Consider the following 20,961-nt stretch of genomic DNA (forward strand, 5'->3'; position numbering starts at 1 on the left):
TGTTTGTTGCCTGCAAGCACATTAAACTCAGTTGCATCTGATTCTACGTGTCTCCAGTGATTTTTTTGACCTCTGAGTATTTGAGTTTTTGATATCTAATGGAAGACAAAGAAAGTCTGTTCGAGAAGAAAGGAGCGAGGTCGCGAGCTTTCTGGCCCAGCTCCAGACCTTGACTTTTGCTTCCACAGACCCTAGAAAATAACCACAGTATTTTAATCAATGTTGAGTTGCAAATCTGGAAATGATGAAATAAACACATGGTTTGAAAATGCATGCTCATAAAGATTTTTATTTCAAATTCAAATTATACATGAAAAGGAATTGCTGTAGAGTCGCCTGAGCAATGGAGCAAGCTGAGCAGCTGCACCCCCACTATTACACTTGGGGGAGCAGAGGTGTGTTTTTGCATCCCTACTTTTTGATCAAGAATCTTTGCTTTCTTTAAACATTCAAGCTAGTTTGGATAAGTGGATGCAGTATGAATTAAAAACTACATTTCCCATCCTAACCAAAGCTGTTTTCTCATATGAACTCAGACTATGTTTAAAGATTCAGATCTGGATGTGACCCTTCACACATGTGACACACGACAGGAGATTTTCTGTGACAGACGTATTCTCACCATGGATGTATAGAGACCTGGATACAGTATTGGTGGTGGAGCCCCATTCATTCCTTTTAATGTTATAAATGAAGCCAAAGATGTTCGACTTCCATGCGTAAAATAACCTGGAGCTTCTGTATCACTGGGCCCACAGAGCAGGTGTGTTTTTAGATGTTCACGTACAAAAATGTTGATTGTTTCTTTCACAAGATACACCTCTGTTTTTACAGGAAATGCAGTTTCTGCTCTCTAAATGCATACTTTGAAAAAAAAGTACTTACAACATAGGTAAAATACTTAGTCCTTAGTTTGATTTCCTTCGACTTAGGCAACAAACACACATGGTTAGATTAAGAAAAAAACATGATGGGTTGTCTTAAAATTCACATGTGAAACAAACAGTGGCCTCTTTGGTGACAGTCTGCAGTTTGAAGTTAACATGAGCAGAAGTCTTGCTGAAACTCAGATGAGCTATTAAAATCCAGGTGTTTCTAATGAAATGTATCATTAATGTGAATAGGTGCCACATTCACATTTTAAGAGGATACTTCTACAAGCAAAAGACACAAAGGAGGACTAAGTAAATCATGCCTACGTGTGTGACTCAGCAGAGATAACATTAAATGAGAAGCTAATCTGCAAGAGAGTAAATATTTGCAAGCAAATCAGAATGTGTGAGAGCCCCACTGCATTACACGACCTGATGTTTTGAAATTTTGAATTGTCACCTCTCACCTGAATTTCGTGTTTTTCTTTAAGGAAATTAACACATTTGCACCATAATTTGGAGTGTAAAAATTCACTGGAATGCAGAAAATTTTCTGGCCAAGGATGTGTCTGTTATTGTAACAACTCACTCTAAATGAAACTTCTGCATGACGAAAGCAGGCTGCCAGACGTCAAGGCCCGATTATTGGCTGCAAGTAACACTCACTGTGGCATGCTGGGGGTCATTTAAACAACAGCACAGCTTGAGTTCATCAGTGGCTTTGAATACCACCTTTGGGGCGCTGTCATGTTCATCTTTATTGTACAGTCCATATTTTACACTGGCTGAATTTAAGTTGTTACATCTGTTAAAGGGAAAGTTTGCTGATTTCCAACCAGCTTGGTGATCACAGTGTAGGAAGTATGTGCAGCAGGGAACTCCAAGTGTTTGGCTCTCCATTGTGCTATAAGCGCTGGAAGCTCGTTTGCTGGCGGAGGTCCACCGAACTTTTGCTTGCACACACTGCGATGACACAGAGCTGGTTGAAAATCAGCAAAGCTTCTCTTTAACTACCCATGTTGCTATTTTCCAACCTACTGTATTTTCCACACTATGAATTTCATGGACCTTCAGTGATTGGACCGCCCCCCAACTCCCCGCTGGATCAACAAACATTCTGGGGGGAAATAATTCAGAGGGGCCGCAGGTATATCGCACAGAGGACTGGCTAGCAGTAGGCTGGCAGCCAGTCATCAGGCCTTGATATCTAGTTCCTCACTTTCGTCATGCGGAAGTGGGCGTGGTTTCATGCAAAGTGGCTTGGTAAAATAATAGATATAGAGAGGAGCCCCAGACCCTCCGCTCCTCCACTTTTAACTATAATTTGGTGCCCATGGTTGTAGAGATCATGTAGTAATGTGATCTCTTGCCTTGTTAGTGCTGATTGCTTTCTCTGATCGGGACATCATGGAGTGGTGAGAGGAGATGGTAAATCGTGGGACGTCTGCCACTGTAATGAAAGACACATTTGGGACAGAACACAAACAAAGAACATGACAGTTTGATTTAGATGCATCAACACGGTGAGTCATTCCTATGATGTGAACTAGTGCTGACCCTAATGTTTTACACTCACTTCTGTGAATCAGGACATGTCCTGTATGATCGGCACCTTTTCGATCTCCTGCTGTCTATTATTCCTGCCCATCCCTGCTCCCTGCGGAGCACCTTGGTCTGCAGCTATCATTAAATCGGTGTCAGCTTGGACTGCAGAGCGGGGAAGAGGCTGAGATACCAGGAGATGAGAGATATCTGAGGACAAGCAGACAACAACGGTGACATTTCAGAGACAGGATGATATACAGTATGGTTGTATGTGATGTCTTGGTCCTGTCTGACTCCACACCTTCCAGACTGAGGAGGAAGAAGGCATCGTCTCCTTTGATGAAGTTTCTGCTCTTTAGGCTGCTGTGGCTGATGAACTGTAATGTTGGCAAGCCTGGGCCTCGATAGTAAAAGCTGCCATTAGACTCATTTACTCGAGACCCCACTTTCTTGGGATTATCCCAGAAGTACTTAGTGCCTGTGGAGAAAGAGGTGAGCTGTGATTCTCTTTTTGACCAACAAAGCAACAATAAGAGGCGAGTCAGACTTGTTACACTACAAGTTATCCCCCCTTCTCTTACCATTAGAGGACTTCTTGTTGGGGTCAGTGGTGAACATGCGGTGCATGTTCATTTGCTGTCTGATGTCAGACTGCTGATCCATCAGGGCGATGGTTGCCTGTCGCCATGGACATGGCCACTTGAGTTTGTGATCGTTGGGGCCTGAGGTCAGGCGGAAGTAGGTGGCCAAGTACTCTGAACGGTCGCTTTTCCTGTACATGTACACACTGACCTGTGGATCACAAAGCAGTATGAAGCAATCCCGTCAGCTATTGTTCTGACGACAAATGTAGCCTTTGGGGACAAGCCAGTATTTCAGGGGATCTGTTTTAGCCCATGGATATCCACATAAATGATATCCAGACCAAGACTTTCTCTTTTGTGCACTGGTCATTGCTTATAGCTCGATAAGTAACATGAGACTCAAGATTGGAGATGGATGGACATTTCCACTAATTTGTAGAAACAGATATCTGCATATGAATGTGGATAAATAAAAGAAAAGATAACAAAGCTAAATTGTTGTGGGACAATAGCTGATGGTTTACAGGACTGCATATAACCGAACATGCATGGACTGGCTTTTGGGAGGTTTTAGAATTTTCCCAGTGGACCTGTCTAGTGAGGGCCAACCCTGGCATTATATACCCTGTGTTAACAACTTTTTAAAAAAAAACACAAAAATTGTTAGCCACGTCAATTGTTAGCTCTCCCTGTCAGCTTGATCTGGGCTACTTGAGTGCATTTATCATGTGTGTCAATATATTAAATTTTTCAATTCAATTTTATTTATAAAGCCCAATATCACAAATCACAATTTGCCCCAGAGGGCTTTACAGCATACGACATCCCTCTGTCCTTTGGACCCTCGCAGCAGATAAGGAGAAACTCCCCCAAAAAAAACCCTTTTAACGGGGAGTGTATGGGTGAACCACAGTTGTAGCATTAACTGATTTGACCACGGAGATGCGAGCGATGGCTGGTTTGACCACAGTTATTTTTTTGAACATGCCCTGCAGGCGACTTAGTGGCTCCCTGCAGATGACTGAATGAGCGCCCCTGCAACCAAAACCCCCTAAAACATGATCAATACTATTTGGACTACAAACAAGGACTACAAATACTAAAGTCTTGTCCCGCTGCCTGCACATTCTGCATACATATGTCGATATCTGTAGAGATTAAGTAACATTAAAGTACTGTGCAAGCATGTTACGGTAATGTTAGTTCACTGACCATAAACTTAACACCTCGACAGAACAGCTGTTGTGCAATGATAGCTTAGCAACTAGAACAACAACAAGTGAGTCGAGCTTTGGATTTCTTCAGCATCGAGAGAATCAGATATTTAAAAGGCATTTACCTGAAAGGAGTAACCTGCTGGTGACAGAAAGCGAGGGCTGTACAGTGGTTTTTCTGCTGACGTGGTGGCAAGCAGGCGGCTGATGTTGCGGACGTGCCAGGTGTGTTGAGGACACTTTGTGGATGACAGGTTAATGTCATCCAGCGAGAAACCTCCATTTGAACTTTTCTTTCCCCTCACACCCTCAAAAACCACACGGGCCTTCTGTGTCATATCCAGATTGATGTTATGCAGTTCCCAGGAGCCCATAACACCTCCTGTAAGGAGAACCGATAGAACAAAGATTAATCACTATGTAAATACCATGGTTGAGGTTGTAGGTGAAATATTTGAGTTTTTGTTTTGATCTGAGCTGATCTATTATATATATATATATATATATATATATATATATATATATATATATATATACAGTACAGGCCAAAAGTTTGGACACACCTTCTCATTCAATGCGTTTTCTTTATTTTCATGACTATTTACATTGTAGATTCTCACTGAAGGCATCAAAACTATGAATGAACACATGTGGAGTTATGTACTTAACAAAAAAAGGTGAAATAACTGAAAACATGTTTTATATTCTAGTTTCTTCAAAATAGCCACCCTTTGCTCTGATTACTGCTTTGCACACTCTTGGCATTCTCTCCATGAGCTTCAAGAGGTAGTCACCTGAAATGGTTTCCACTTCACAGGTGTGCCTTATCAGGGTTAATTAGTGGAATTTCTTGCTTTATCAATGGGGTTGGGACCATCAGTTGTGTTGTGCAGAAGTCAGGTTAATACACAGCCGACAGCCCTATTGGACAACTGTTAAAATTCATATTATGGCAAGAACCAATCAGCTAACTAAAGAAAAACGAGTGGCCATCATTACTTTAAGAAATGAAGGTCAGTCAGTCCGGAAAATTGCAAAAACTTTAAATGTGTCCCCAAGTGGAGTCGCAAAAACCATCAAGCGCTACAACGAAACTGGCACACATGAGGACCGACCCAGGAAAGGAAGACCAAGAGTCACCTCTGCTTCTGAGGATAAGTTCATCCGAGTCACCAGCCTCAGAAATCGCAAGTTAACAGCAGCTCAGATCAGAGACCAGATGAATGCCAAACAGAGTTCTAGCAGCAGACCCATCTCTAGAACAACTGTTAAGAGGAGACTGCGCCAATCAGGCCTTCATGGTCAAATAGCTGCTAGGAAACCACTGCTAAGGAGAGGCAACAAGCAGAAGAGATTTGTTTGGGCCAAGAAACACAAGGAATGGACATTAGACCAGTGGAAATCTGTGCTTTGGTCTGATGAGTCCAAATTTGAGATCTTTGGTTCCAACCGCCGTGTCTTTGTGAGACGCAGAAAAGGTGAACGGATGGATTCCACATGCCTGGTTCCCACTGTGAAGCATGGAGGAGGAGGTGTGATGGTGTGGGGGTGTTTTGCTGGTGACACTGTTGGGGATTTATTCAAAATTGAAGGCACACTGAACCAGCATGGCTACCACAGCATCCTGCAGCGACATGCCATCCCATCCGGTTTGCGTTTAGTTGGACAATCATTTATTTTTCAACAGGACAATGACCCCAAACACACCTCCAGGCTGTGTAAGGGCTATTTGACCAAGAAGGAGAGTGATGGAGTGCTGCGGCAGATGACCTGGCCTCCACAGTCACCGGACCTGAACCCAATCCAGATGGTTTGGGGTGAGCTGGACCGCAGAGTGAAGGCAAAGGGGCCAACAAGTGCTAAACACCTCTGGGAACTCCTTCAAGACTGTTGGAAAACCATTTCAGGTGACTACCTCTTGAAGCTCATGGAGAGAATGCCAAGAGTGTGCAAAGCAGTAATCAGAGCAAAGGGTGGCTATTTTGAAGAAACTAGAATATAAAACATGTTTTCAGTTATTTCACCTTTTTTTGTTAAGTACGTAACTCCACATGTGTTCATTCATAGTTTTGATGCCTTCAGTGAGAATCTACAATGTAAATAGTCATGAAAATAAAGAAAACGCATTGAATGAGAAGGTATGTCCAAACTTTTGGCCTGTACTGTGTATATGTATATATATATATATATATATATATATATATATATATATGTATATATATATATATATATATATATATATATATATATATATATGTATATATATATATATATATATATATATATGTATATATTTGGTTTTTGATGTTGACCCTTGCTTTTAATGTTATCAGCCCATTTAATGTCCATTATCAGTTGTCAGGGGCACAGATTTGTGGTAGTTTGGCCGGAGAATTATGCCATAAAACAGGAACAAAAAGTAATCCCTTCAAGACAATAGCTGTATTCAGAATGGCAGCTCTTAAAACTGTAACAAAATACAGTTACTTTGTATTTTAAGTATATTATGGGCTAGGTGTCCTTATGTGTCTGCTGCTGACATTGTGGGACGCCCAACTAACGCCAGGATGTCAACAAAAGCACACACAGTCAGATTTAGAAAAAAACCTGATGGTTTGGCTCTACATTCATACGAGATGCAAACACTGGCTTCCTGGGTGAAAGTCTGGGGTTTGTGGGACCCAATCCACCACACCTCCCACCCACCTCTGTGGACTTTCTAGCTCCTTATATAACATCATTATTGGCAGCGTTTCTGCTATCTACCTGCCTGGTCAAGGCATACTTCCAAGATCTCCAGTTCTGCATCTCAACGCAGGACTGCACCACCGCCTGGCAACATCTGGAGACTGGAATAATGGCCGGCTGCACTATTTCTCCCTTGGCTTTCGCCATGGCAATGGAGTTGATTATCCGGGCCTCACGGTGGGTGGTTGGAGGAGAATGTTTGGAGAATGGGCTGCATCTTCCCCCAGTCAGGGCATATATGGACGATATGACGACCATAACAACAACAAAGCCATGCACCAAACGTCTGCTCAGTAAGCTCCAGGAAAACATCAGCTGGGCTCGAATGGAGATCAAGTCCTGCAAATCCCGCAGCATCTCCCTCATTAAAGGCCAACTCACCAATGAGAGGTTCTACATCGGTGGGGAGCCAATACCAACTATCCTGGAGAAACCCATCAAAAGTCTTGGACGCTGGTATAACGCAGCCCTCAAGGATGTGGAACGGGTGGAACAACTTAGGCAAGATGCAATACATGGCCTCAACCAAATCAACCGCACTGCTCTCCCAGGGAAACTGAAGGTGTGGTGTTTCCAGTTCGGCTTCCTGCCCCGTCTCATGTGGCCCATTACAATCTACGAGGTGACATTATCCCATGTTAAGCGCCTGGAGAGGCTGGTGAATGCTCAACTGAGGAAGTGGCTTGGATTGCCAGGGTGCCTCAGCAGTGTGGGGTTATACGGAAATGAAGCCCTCTCCCTGCCGATGTGAAGCTTGGTGGAGGAATACAAATGTGCTAAAGTACGGCTGGAGATGACACTGTCGGAGTCCTGAGACCTTCTGGTGCGAGGCACTGCTCCCACCCTGGCAACAGGGAGGAAGTGGAAGCCACAGGCTGCAGTGGCGGACGCACAGGCTGCCCTCAAACACCGGGACATTGTGGGTCACGTCCAGCATGGCAGAGGAGGGTTCGGACTGGGAACAACAACACCCACATGGCAGATGGCTACTCCAGTCGAACGGAGGAAAATGGTGGTGGCGGAAGTGCGAAATCAGGAGGAAGCAGCCAGATGTGCCAGAGCAGTCTCCCAGGCACAGCAAGGCCGGTGGATGAGGTGGGACGGCATAGAGAGGAGGAAAATCACCTGGAGCGAGCTGTGGAATATGGAGTCCAACAGGCTAAGTTTCATCATCAAGGCTACTTATGATGTTCTTCCCTCTCCAGCAAACTTACATCTCTGGTTTGGAGAAGACCCAGCATGTCTCCTGTGCGCTGCCCCAGCAACCTTGAAACATACCTTAGTGGGCTGTAAGATCTGTCTGACCCAAGGAAGGTACACCTGGCAGCACAACCAAGTGCTGAAGTGCCTAGCTTCTGCAATTGAGCACAGGAGATCCACAGCAAATGCCATCCTGCAATCGGCTCAGACTACCTTCCCACGAACATCAGCCTTCATCCAGTAAGGGGAGAAAAAACGGACCAACGCCTCCATGTCAGACCCAAGCCCACTAAATGCAGCCAGGGACTGGGAAATGCGCGTCGACCTAAGCAAGAAAATCACCTTCCCCCCAGAGATTGCAGTGACCAACCTGCGGCCAGATCTCGTGCTCTGGTCAAAGTTCTGCTGCCGTGTCTTCATCATTGAGCTGACGGTCCCTTGGGAAGATGCCATCGACGAGGCTCATGAAAGGAAAAAGCTGCGCTATGCCAATCTCGCAGCTGAGGCAGAAGATCGTGGCTGGAGCATGAAGGTACGCCCAGTAGAGGTGGGCTGCAGGGGCTTTGTTGCCAGCTCTACAGCAAGGCTCCTGAAGGAAGGTGGCATAAGAGGGCAGACCTTGAGGAAGACCATCAAAGAGCTCGCCACAGCTGCAGAGAAGAGCAGTCACTGGCTGTGGCTAAGAAGAAAGGAGACAGCGTGGGGAGTTAAATGACCACTTAGTCCCATGCAGCACACACCCAGGTCTGATCAGCCTGTGGTGGGCCTGCCTCAGCTGAGGGTGTCTTGTGATAAATGGCCGAAACACCCAGTGAAGCTGAGGTACACAACTGAAGATGTGCTGCATGGGAAGAAACATCACTAAGTAGTCATCATCAAGCTCAACCCAACCCAGAGGACATCTCTCTCTCAACCCACTCAGGTAAAGCATCGAACTGAATCATTAGGGATTGTAACACCTAGTCCTGCTAAGAATTCCGTACTTATTCTAACCCAAACTGTGATCTGTTCCTATCCCTGACCGTGTAGTTTTAGTGCCTAAACCAAACGAAAGTGAAAGTAGAGAGTAGTAGAGTTCTCAACAGGCCAAAGAAATTACATCCCAAACTGTACCAACCCATGTGAGCTGAAGCCCCAACTCATCCTGTCTGAGATTATTACATAAAATACTGAGCCCAGACTTGACTAAACTGGATCCCGAAAAGCACTACTCAGCCTCTAACGCCCAGGACAAACTGGCTGCATGGAGGCACAAGTCATGCGTGTCTCCAATGGAAAATGGGCCAGCTCAGTGGATCACCAACTCTCCACACTGTATTTCCACGCTAGAGAAGCTCCCTGCTCTAAATTAAATAAATAAATACATAAATAAATGTGTGTCTTTTCCACAGCCTGAGTCCTGCCCAACCTGGCCAATCAGCGCACATTTTTAGCCAACCCATCAGGCTCGGCTTGAGATTGAGAACTCCAGCTGTAACTTTTTCACAGCAGTGGATGTGCATGTTCTTACCTTCTGGTAGATGCACTTTACTCTGTCTGGAGCATTTTAATGGTAGTGACAACACCTGATAACGGCCATTTAATGGGCTGATGACATTCATAAGGGATGTTGTTGAAAAATGAGAGATGGAGGCTTTAATTATAACAACACTGTATAAATCACACAACATGCAATATTTCATTTGTTACCTGAAATTCTCTTGAAGAGCTTCAGTTTACCGCTGGGGTTGGCCTTGTCATACTGTCGCACCTTGATATTGAGAACATCATCAGCTGCCCCGCTGTTATAGAGGAAGAACTGCAGACACTGGGCTCCAGGTTTGGGGTAAAACCAGCGACTCTCCAGTAGAGCACGGGCACCAGATTTAGCAGAGGCTGTGTTGAAGTGCATGAAGTAGCCTTTTCCTGAGGGCAGGAGGAGACAACAGTGAGTAATGTTGGGCCTCATATTACTTTTTATGGGACTAGTCCAACTTTATCATTGTCAGTTTATTTAAGTCTCCTTCAGGTCCCACTGCCTCCACTATGAGGGGCTCAAATTTTGTGGATAGCCTTTACTTGCCTAAACCTAACCTCCATGACTTTACATTAAGCATGTGACTGTATGTTTAGGACATCGTAACGTCATTAATGGGGCGTTAATTAGTATGATATCATAGGAACCGTTCTATGAGAATGCTTTGTCAGAGTCTGCAGTAGATTGTAAAAGGAACATCCAGGACATTAAAAAAGGTTCAACTCTATAGCATGCATTTGTTATGATTGACTGTCACCTTTGCATTGTCCCATGTTGGAGAAGTCAGTCTGAGGCCCTCCACGAGCACGAGTGAGTCGTTCCCACTTTGCATTGCCGGGACCCTGAATCATCCCACAAATGTTGTCCTCTTCAAAGTCACAGCTGTCCACAAAGGTAGAAGACTTGGCTGTGGAGAGGAAACACTCAGAATTTCACCAAGATGCGTCAGTGCAGTGCTTCATAACTGATGGGGGGATTATGCAGGTACAGAACAAAAGTGCCATCACACAAATATGGTGACATCATCTCACAGCAGAAGTGCACCTGAACCCAAAAGAAAACATGGAACAGAAAAGAGCTGGCAACCCTCAGCAGAAAGACTGTGTGCTGATCTGAGACCTGAAAACATTCTGGATAATAAAGGCTATGGCCACATGATTATTAAATGAGCACTGAGGTCATCTGGTCTGAATTAGAGGTTATTGCCAAAGATTATCAATATATATTTGCATCACCTCCTGCTAGATAAACTCTGACTCTTGTCTTGTACCTCTGTGGGATTAAAATATATTTTATTTTATGAGGTGATTTAGTGTATTGATCGTTCCGACACTCAAAGTGCAGGTGATTTTCTCATTAATTGTGTAATGGACACAATGACAGGTTGACATGACTTACTGCAGTTGTAGAGACGGTTGAGCTTGGTTATGTCACTAGCACTGAGCCCTATCCTCTGACCGATCACATCCATGAACTGGGGGATCTTGGTGACGATGGTGGGCTCAGAGTTCTTGCTGAAGCCATCCTTGCTGTAGTGCATTACAGAGCCGTAGTCGTAGGGAACACCAAGAGCACTGGACTCTGCGTCATCGTGTTTCTTGAAGTTCTTTGTACGATCTAGGGAATGCAGTTTTTGTTTTTAACAAGGATTGATGGAACAACAGTTTTGCAACTGCTCACTGCTGTAGAAATGTTTTCAGATAGCAGGCATGCATTAGGAGAAAAACCCAGGTGATAGCAAACATTTTCATTTATTTTATGAAGTTACAACATAAGATTTTACTGATCAGTGTTACTAGTTTTGATGTTTTTCCATTTGATGTTGACGTAATCATCTCGGTCAGCTCTGGACTGCTCGTGCCAGAAGCCCAGAGCATGCAGAAACTCATGCTCAACGGTTCCTAGTTTGTCACACCTTTCACCAATGGACAGCTGCTGCTTCCCCTTACGCTGGTTCCCCACAGAGGAGGAACATCTATACAGAGAGGGAAAGCGATATGCACTTTTTACTGAGTGGTCTTTTAAGGTCAACATTCAGAGGCCTGGGTATAAGAGGATTGATATTTGTGCAGAAACCTAACCTAACGGTCCATTATACTGAAATTTAAAACTGCACTCCCATTAGGTTTTTGTTGAAATTTTTTGTTTTAGCCAAATGACCCTTTGCAAAGTCCTGCACCTTTGTGATGGACCGTCAAGCTGTCACAGAGCCCGCCTTTCACCAACTCCCTGAAGGAATATTCTCTAATTTTTGGTCTGCATTTGAAGGCAGAGCAAAGGGTCAATTGGAGACAGTAGATCAAAGTGTTGAAACACTGACATGGGCTCTTATCACCCTATAAAGAGCTGTTAAAAGCAAACAGGGCCTGTTTTTATATGGCAGTCCTGAGGCCTGAACTACGATACCAGTTCAACTTTCCCAAGATATCTTTTGGTTATCTGGCTTAACATCATCATTTGTTAGTTGTATTAGTTATATTTTGTAATAATAATTTGAGTCTTCAAAATAACCCAAACAGGCAATAAATGTAGTGCAGTAAAAAGTACAGTGTTTCCCTCTGAGATGTGGAGGAGTAGAATTATGAGGCTCCGATCACACAGACAGAGTTTAGCAGGTTGCAAAACGCAAGACGTACCGCACTGCCTTTTCTTTCAATAATTGAATGCCAATAGTAAAAAAAAAAAAAAAAACGCTTTGCAAATGCAGTTCCTCCTCCTCCATTGTTAACCAACTGTAAACTTGTCCTGACCACCACAGAAGGCCCGCCTCTCAAATCATCCAACTAGACAATGGGAAAAAAGTGGAGATGACATGAGGCGCTTTTCTCTTCTGAGTTTAAGTTTTTTCAACAGGAGTTCAGAGTGTGCCAACAAAAATGCCAGGCGCCCAGAGCTCAGAAACACGAGGAGCGTAGCAACACAAATACAGCGAGCAAAGAGCTTCATTGTCATTAAAACAATTACAAAAAGCCGCCTCCAGCTGAGAAAACATGCTCTGTATGATCAGGGCCTGAAGTAGAATAAAATGTAAATACTGAAGTACATGTTCCTCAAAATGTTTTAATTTTAATGATAGTAGTTGCAAAGTATTCTGTTGCTACTCAGTATCATTCACTGTCAACTAATTCATAATTAATCTGGAAAATAAACTGGTTTAAGGATAAATAAGAGCTTGTTCATTAAGAAATATTCCCGAAGAAGGTTCCCCTCGGACCCCCCTACAGAGGTCCGGTGTGCTAAGCACCACATGTCCTCAAAACCTAAAAACGCCCCTGTTCAGAATTCCTCCTATGAGTCTTACTAACAGTGAGCTCAATTCTACAGAGAATTAAATAATGAAAATAAACTACATCTTCATTTTTCTGGACACCCCCTGAAACTCCCTGAACAACCTCTGGTTGAGAACCACTGTTACAGGACATCTTTGACTGCGTCACCAGGGCCCAGTTGTTCAAAAGCAATCTGATCAGACTTCTGCTATCAGATTGGATCAAATCTTGAAACTGGGTTGTTCAAAAGGAAAAAAAAGGCTACTGAAATCGGATTAGATCACGCAGTCCACTCTTGGTTTTGATATGGATCAAACCTTCATTCTTAATAGGACTGGGATACCTTTGATCCAAAAAAATAGGGATCATTCTGATCCCAGCAGAAAAGAACTACATTTATTCATATTTTGCACATGTTTTGTGATTTGTTGAACAGTTAGTGTGACGAATTTGGTAAGTTTATATCTGGATCATGGTGATCCAATCACATGGATAGCAAAACATTGGATTTCCATATCTGGATCATTCTAATCCAAATGATATTTTCTTAACAACTGGGCCCTTTGCTTCTGTCATAATTACTTCAGCCACCAGAGGTCGCTACCTAACAGTAAACAGAGATGTGGTCTGCTTGCACAGACGACCTATTCGGCCTTTTTGTGGGGAGGACAGTTTGAATACGCATTAACACAGTTGTGTTCAATACCACAGATTATATGAACTGAACAGAGCAGCTCACCCGCCACCTTTGTACACAGAGATGTAGTTCTCCTCTTTTTTCCGTGGTGTGAAGTCAATGCAGGTCTTCAGTCTGTACTGGTCAAATGCCTTCAGGATCACTCCCTTTGCATTGATCTCTACATATTGCAAAGTGTAACACAAAGAAACAAAAAGCCTCCTCATTTGGTGCATATCCATGATAACATGATGAGTACAGTGAATGCAAGTTTCCATTGTAATGCGGTGTCTTACCCAGACTGTCCTCTAGGTAGTAGGGAATGGTTGTTGGCCAGCGATACTCGTCACCTATTCTGGAGTTTCTGAATGCCTGATTGGAATGAAGAGAACAACACATATACAAATAGAGATGAATAAAAACAGGGCGAACTCACTTTAGTGATCGAACTGTAACCTGGTGTTTTGGAATTGTTTGCGTTCCTTGATTATTACTGTGTCTTTCCAAACAATCACTTAAAAATGAGACCTGAGACTGATAAAGTTGTGTTCTCTCTCTCTCTCATCTCTACACCAGCATCATTTTAATTATTCAATGATTTATCATCGCATTAATGCTGTTCAAATCACCCAGCTTTATTTCCTGCATATACTGCTCAAATATGGAAGTTAGTGTCTTAATTCCGAGTGCACAATGGGGCATTTTGAGGACAGAAAAACATATTTTTGTGGATAAATTATTATCCCAAGGGACGGGACGATATATGATTTTACTGTGGATCACAATACACGATTGTGGTGAATTTCCATTTTCAGGATAATTGCATCCAGCAGCACACAGTTTTTGTCAATGAAATTAATACTTTACAACATACTATAATATTAGAGAAACGTGCACTAAAAGTCTTCACTAAGCAGGCAACTGATTCCCTTATTTAGCAGCATTACCATAAAAACAGTTAGGCAAAAAGACAACAAACAAAATGGAACAATAAGACCAGACCAAGCTGTTACAATAAACTAGCAGATTACCTTGTAGTCCTGAGATATGTCTTGGATATAGCTGAGAGAATCTTCATGTCAGTGTTTGTTTGGGTAGAAGTCTGCTAAGCTTTTGCATAAGATCTGTAATTTATGTCTTGTACCATTAGCCATTCACTCTGCCTGTCTGCCAGCTGATCACAGTGAACCAACAGCACAGCAACACACAGTCTCTGCTTCTTGTTTTAAACATGCCTCTCTTCCTGCCTGCAGTTCTTTCTTACTACAGTGGTATGCAACCTCCACCTCTCCATCACAGCCTAGTGTTCTCAGATTCATCAGCATCTGGACTCCGTACTGGATAGTCTTCTGTCAAATCTTGAGCAGCACATAATCTGGTAATCTCTACACCTGTAATCTTATCACACAGTTATTATTACTTCATTCATCTGTCTCTCCTGATTAAATATAATGCCATACTCAAATAGGCCTGAATATGGAGATTACTGAAGAGTAGCAGGAGCCTTTGGAGTCTTTGGTGTCTGTGTAGACCAGCTTACATCGTCCTGTTCGATATCTCCCTCCAGCAGGTCCAGCCCCGCCGCTGCAACAGGAAAATTTCATCATTTGATGAAAATCCTCAGCAATATGCACAGATTATACAACAAAGCAAAAACCATAATGTGTCCACAAACCTTCATTGATGTCAAAGATGTCCCAGTCACGACCTTCATCAACATCCCTTTCTGTAGATGTGGAATCAATTAGATGCTGCTCAAAACAGGACTACAAAAGTACCTTATTTACATAATTACCAATGTATTGGAGCAGTTAGGGTTGCTTCCTGTCCCACAGACCTGAGACATGTTTACTTTAAAATGTCAATTCTTCAATTTAAAATTGTGCCTGACCTTAAGATTTGAAATTAATTTCTAAATCATTCTGAGTGAGAGCCTTCTCAGCAAAGATGCACAGAGTTTTTTTAGCCTGCCAAAAAATCACAAGTGTAAAGGGTACAGGGTATTTGAAATCTTCTCACTCTGAATCCAACCTCAGCCTGAGTCAAGTTTTTGTCCCCCTTTTGACAGTAATTAACATGAAAAACATTTAAAATATGTGACTTACCTGTATCACCCGTTAGCTTAGCTGCTGCCTGGTAAATACAAGAAAAATTACATCATCATCATCATCGTAATAATCAATGTCACTGTTTTTGCAGTGGACATATAATATGAATGTTATGTTGTATAAAGATACAAAGGTGTACTGGTACCAGTCCCAGGCCATAGAACAGAATGATCCAGCTGACTGCCATGGCTCCAGCTACATGATAAGGACGTTTACAGACAGTGTCACAAGTTGTACAGACAAGCACACATGTTCGCTCATAAACTGAATATGTGCTCAGTGTCTGTGAAGCTTTTTTGTACCCCACTATTTACTGTCCACCTGTGGCATCTCTGTAGAGTGCTGCAGGAATGAGTCTTAAATCCCAGAAATGAGTAGCATTTTAGCACTCCTGGTTCTCTCATCACAAAATCAACGTTTTTTTCAGTCCACCTGCACATTTTCTTATGTTGTTATTTTTCTTTTTTTCTTTTTTTGTCTTTTATTATTCCATGCACAAATAAAGAATTAAAGTGAGACAGTATATTTCTCACCTACTGAAGTCCCTGAACGCCTCCTCAGACTGGATTTCAGCTGCTGGCTGCGTCTCCTGGAACAGCAGGTGATGATATTTTGAACAGGAATGTATCTGCTGTGTGCTGAGAGCAAAATTATGCCCTATACGATGTCTTCACCCAAACAATCGCCAGCTTTTATATGTGATGCTTCAGCCAAACCCTGCCACATCACTTCCTGTGACAGCAATTCGAACAGTGGAGTGAAATAGGCTTCTACCTGAAGAGGTCTTTATCAGCACGCAAAAAAGGTTCACATGCTGTAGCTCTCAACTGACATTTATTGGCACATCAACAAGTGACATTTTGATCTGAATGCTCTCCTTCAGACTGTTTATTGCCGTTTTGTTGTTGTCTAGCACCTGCCTTGAATAGTTTTAGGATGTGCATGACCGCTGTGTTTTTCATTTGCAGGTCTTTGGAATGTTTTTAAAAGCATTTATTTCATTTCCTTAAAATAAGGCTCTCAAAGTCTGAAATTTTATTTACAATCATCTCTTGGCTGCTGTGGGTGGGTGTGTTAATTATAAAGTGTTTCTCTCTGTGATTGCAGACTGTCTGTAGACGTCCTACATCCCTAAACTAAAAATAGAATTGTTGCAAGAGTGGATTTTGCTACAGGGCCATCAGACCTGCTGTAAACACGACTATGTTTACATGCACAAAATATTCTGGGTTTTGCCCTTATTTCAAAAAAGACAATATTCTGATTAAGCTGAGCTAACAGGGCTGATGAAAATGAATATTCTACTGATGTTTGCAGCCATGTGTACTCTGATTAGGGTGACCTAACATGTCCTGTATCGTGTCAAAATAGATCTGCTTGTCATTTTGCATCTTCTTTACACTGAATCATTCAGCATAACATTTGCCAACCTTTGTTATCTCTGCCATTACAGTTAAGTTAATGAAGCTAAGCTCCAGAAGTTAACGTTAGCTTAACTAGAGCCCTTTGGACAACAGCTAACAATGATGTACGATCACCAAAGTACAAAACTAGATCAAAATAGGCTAATGAACTCATTGTTTTCTTTATCAAAAGGTGGGTGGGCCTTCTCTTTCTATTAGAAGAGACCAGCATTTATTTTTATTTATCTATTAAAAAAAAAATTGCCCTCAAAACCAACACTGATTGGGTAACAGTACTGTCACAACTTCATCTGTTCTCAAGAATATGGAAGTTCCATCAAAGAGAGAAGTAAAAAAAAAAAAAAAAAGTAGTTTTCAACAAGCGCACAGATAACTACATTAATGACAAACTGTTATAATGCTAATAATTACTTTCTATCACCAGAAACAGCATATAACCATTAGATTACACTTTAAGATGACGAAATTGTTACTTGTTATTGCCGGAAATTTAAAATTACTTTATGAAATTACGTTGTAATTTGTGCAGTGTAAAGTGCTACCCATTTAGGTTTTACTTCGATATCACACTTTACGTCACTCTGTTGTTTAAAACCATTTACATCAATTGGATTACTGAATATGGAATTTGTCAAGTAGTCAGGTATCATACATGATATCAAAGAAAATTGGCGGCGCAGTGGTGTATTGGTTAGCACTGTAGCCTCACAGCAAGAGGGTCACCCAGGGTGGGGGAGCCCTTCTGTGCAGAGTTTGCATGTTTTCCTCATGTCAGTGTGGGTTTCCTCCAGGTACTCCAGCTTCCTCCCACAGTCCAAAGACATGCAGGTTAATTGGTGACTCTAAATTGTCCGTAGGTGTGAATGTGAGTGTGAATGGTTGTCTGTCTCTATGTGTCAGCCCTGTGATAGTCTGGTGACCTGTCCAGGGTGTACCCTGCCTCTCACCCAGTGTCAGCTGGGATAGGCTCCAGCCCCCCCGTGACCCTCAAGAGGATAAGTGGTTACGGAAAATGAATGAATGATTTGATTTGTTCAATGTCACCCTTCACTATAACCAATGGAAAAGCTTAGGATGCTTCGGAAAATCCTTCCTCAGGATTTTGTTCTGTGGCAAATCAGTAATATACTCAGCTATATCAGCTTCAGATTCCAGGGAATCCACATATCAGACAATCTCTCCTGGTCCACCAACACCACTGCAAGAAGGCACAGCACAGCAGCATCTGCACCTCCTGAGAATCCTGAAGAAAAATAATCTGACCTTCTACTGCTCCACAATAGAGCGTTTTAACATACTGCCTCACAGTTCGGTACGCTGGCTGCAGACAAAAAAGCTTTTTAGAGGGTCATAAATACAGCCCAAAAAAGTCTCGGCTGTCCTCTTCCCTTACTCCAAGACATTGCAAACACACACTATCTCTCAAGAGCCCAAAACATAGTTAAAGAATGCTGTCAACCTAGTCACCGCCTGTTTAACCCCCTGCCCTCAGGCAGGCGCTACAGCTCATTACAAACTCGGACCACCAGACTCATTCTTCCCTCAGGCCATTCACACTCTCACAACATTTCTTTTCCTTGTACTGTGTACTGAATGCCCTTCCTTTACACTGGAGACTCTTTACAGCCATCTGAAACACAAAAGGCAGCAGGTGTCTGTTCCATCTGCACTCTCTGACTGGAGTGATGTGCACTGTCGAAGCACTATTGCACACAGCAAATATCCTGGTTTTATGCAACAAGGTTCAGACTGTTGTAAAATAACCACAGAACCCCCTGTTGCTTATGTGCACATCAAACATGCCTTTTGATTAATTTTCCTCCACATTGATGGGCATGTTAGAGACTGACACATCACTCAAAACTTCTCACTCTACCTATAACTTTCTCAGGACTGTGTTCCTGCCAGTCTTTCACTCACTAAATTCAAAATTTTTTTAAAAGCTCCAGTATGTAGGATTTAGAGGGATATATTGGCAGAAATGGAACAGAAGTATGTTTTCTTTAGTGTATAATTAGCTGAAAGAATAATTATTGTTTCTGTTTCTTTAGAATGAGCCGTTTATATCTATATCTGCCCTTCCTCCACTTTTTTTCTCACCTTTCCGCTAACAGCAGAAAATACTCTCTGGTCACCATGTGGCCCGCTCGAAGCAAATACAGGACTCATCCAAATGGTTAACGAGACGAGACAAGTTAGCACCTGCAGCAGACACAAAGTATGCAAGCTAATTTCAAAAGCAACAGGACAAACACAGCTGGGTTAGTGCCAAACTTCTAACTCTGTAAAGACAAAGAGCAACCATTTTCTTCTTACCTGCTTCGTTGGAGTGTAGCACAGCAAAGACTGCACTGGAACCACAGTTCTTCTACACCAGAATCATCCGCAACTGACAACCACAGGTTGACAAAAGCAATGAGCTACAGCATCTTTTCCCCCTCCAATCATGGACTGGTAATGTAATAACCAGAGCTGCCAACTCTCACGCATTGACCGTGAGACCCACGCAACTGACACTTTTCACACGCTCTCACGCCACATGTCCATTTTCTCACGCAGTGAAAACTAAATTCATGACTGATAACGTCGTGGCGTGAAAAGAGGATACTGACAGCGCACGGACAGACAAGACAGAGCAGCAAAACGCAGCAGCAGCACCATGTTATTCCGGTCATCAGGGGGAAAGCAGGAAATATACAGATATCTATTATATTGTAATTTATTCCCATGCATGCTGCTCTGAGTAATCTCAGTCAGCGTCTCTTCCTCTCCTCTCATGCCGTGCGCACACAGGCAGGAGTGAGTGAGTTACTATGGTTACGGGAATGCTTTGTGTCTCTGTCGCTTTCTCAGGATTCCCAATAATAGGTTTTTAGGTTGGCATGCCTATGTGTAGCGGTAGCCAGCAGACAGTGCAGTGCGTAAAACCTCACTCCCCGACACATTAAGATGCGCACTAGCGACAGACACTCAGGGGGCAATGGATTTTAGTCTGGATTATGTATGTAACTACCTCAATGCTGAAATCTACAATTTTACATTTTTGGTTAACATTATACATGGTTGCTCTGTCTTGTCTTAATCCAAGAGGGTAGGTGGTGTAGAAATGCAGGAAAATTGTTTTAAATTACATGTTTTTTGAACAAATCTCACTCCAAGTTGAAGTCAAAAGTTGGCAGCCCTGTGTAATAACTTAGCATAGCTAATGTTAGCACAGTAACTACAGGCAAAGCAAGACTGTTTAATTTATGGTGTGACCTCTGTGTAGTAGGGTTATCAAGACCAAAGGTCCTGCATGCAATGAACCATCCTTTATACACACAGAGAGCGAACTCAAAGCTTCTGGTTTTTCCGATGGCTCTTCTTACTGACCACATGTTCAGGCATGTTGGCCCTTTTACAATCAGTGTGCATATTACTAAGCTGTGAATGTGGATCCCAAGAGGTAACCTTAGCTAACGCCAGGTCAGTATTCAATAAAAAAGCCAATCTGAGCTCTGCTTACATGATTGCCATGTTGGTGTAATTTAGACAGACATTACTCGGTGTAGATGTGTGATACATTTAGCACGTTGGATCCAGGCTACATGCACAGTGAAAGGATAGGGAGAAGGGTTGGATTACTATTCTCAGGATATTTGACTTCTAATTTCATCATATACAGTGCATTTTACCAAAAGGAAAATTAAACACAATTTAGACTAGAGTCTTTGTCTCCGGCAAAAAAACAACACAAAAAAACATAAAACAAACATATTTGTTTGTTTGACATGCTAAACAACAATAATTTGACATTAAATATGAC

At 42.5% G+C, this 20,961-nt stretch overlaps 1 protein-coding gene across 2 annotated transcripts; it reads right to left on the reverse strand.

Annotated features, from left to right (window-relative positions):
- Nucleotides 1-272: 272 nt before the first annotated feature.
- Nucleotides 273-19,931, reverse strand: LOC117253635 (meprin A subunit beta-like). 2 transcript variants are annotated; one of them, XM_033621205.2, is made up of 18 exons: nucleotides 19,473-19,931; nucleotides 19,257-19,358; nucleotides 16,266-16,321; nucleotides 15,878-15,927; nucleotides 15,730-15,757; nucleotides 15,300-15,350; nucleotides 15,165-15,208; nucleotides 13,921-13,996; nucleotides 13,688-13,805; nucleotides 11,476-11,654; nucleotides 11,078-11,296; nucleotides 10,437-10,586; nucleotides 9,853-10,068; nucleotides 4,341-4,597; nucleotides 2,999-3,209; nucleotides 2,719-2,895; nucleotides 2,449-2,624; nucleotides 273-2,322 (listed from the first exon to the last, which is right to left on the reverse strand). In XM_033621205.2, exons 2-17 carry the CDS (start codon nucleotides 19,292-19,294, stop codon nucleotides 2,458-2,460), a joined length of 2,037 nt encoding a protein of 678 aa, XP_033477096.2. In that variant the 5' UTR covers nucleotides 19,295-19,358; nucleotides 19,473-19,931; the 3' UTR covers nucleotides 273-2,322; nucleotides 2,449-2,457. The 2 variants fall into 2 exon arrangements, with proteins under 2 accessions (XP_033477096.2, XP_078024744.1); XM_078168618.1 differs by lacking the exon at nucleotides 19,257-19,358 and having other exon boundaries at nucleotides 19,473-19,930.
- Between the last annotated feature and the right edge of the window lie 1,030 nt (nucleotides 19,932-20,961).

Source organism: Epinephelus lanceolatus, chromosome 6 (assembly GCF_041903045.1).
Source record: "Epinephelus lanceolatus isolate andai-2023 chromosome 6, ASM4190304v1, whole genome shotgun sequence".
Classification (NCBI taxonomy): Eukaryota; Metazoa; Chordata; class Actinopteri; order Perciformes; family Serranidae; genus Epinephelus; species Epinephelus lanceolatus.

Excerpts from the sequence above, each read along its gene's own strand:
- LOC117253635 (XM_033621205.2), bottom strand. The coding sequence starts at position 19,294 with ATGGTGACCAGAGAGTATTTTCTGCTGTTAGCGGAAAG. Across the intron at positions 13,806-13,920 it reads CTACCTAGAGGACAGTCTGG|AGATCAATGCAAAGGGAGTG; the intron begins GTAAGACACCGC and ends TGCAATATGTAG. Across the intron at positions 10,069-10,436 it reads CAACATGGGACAATGCAAAG|GAAAAGGCTACTTCATGCAC; the intron begins GTGACAGTCAAT and ends TCCTGCCCTCAG.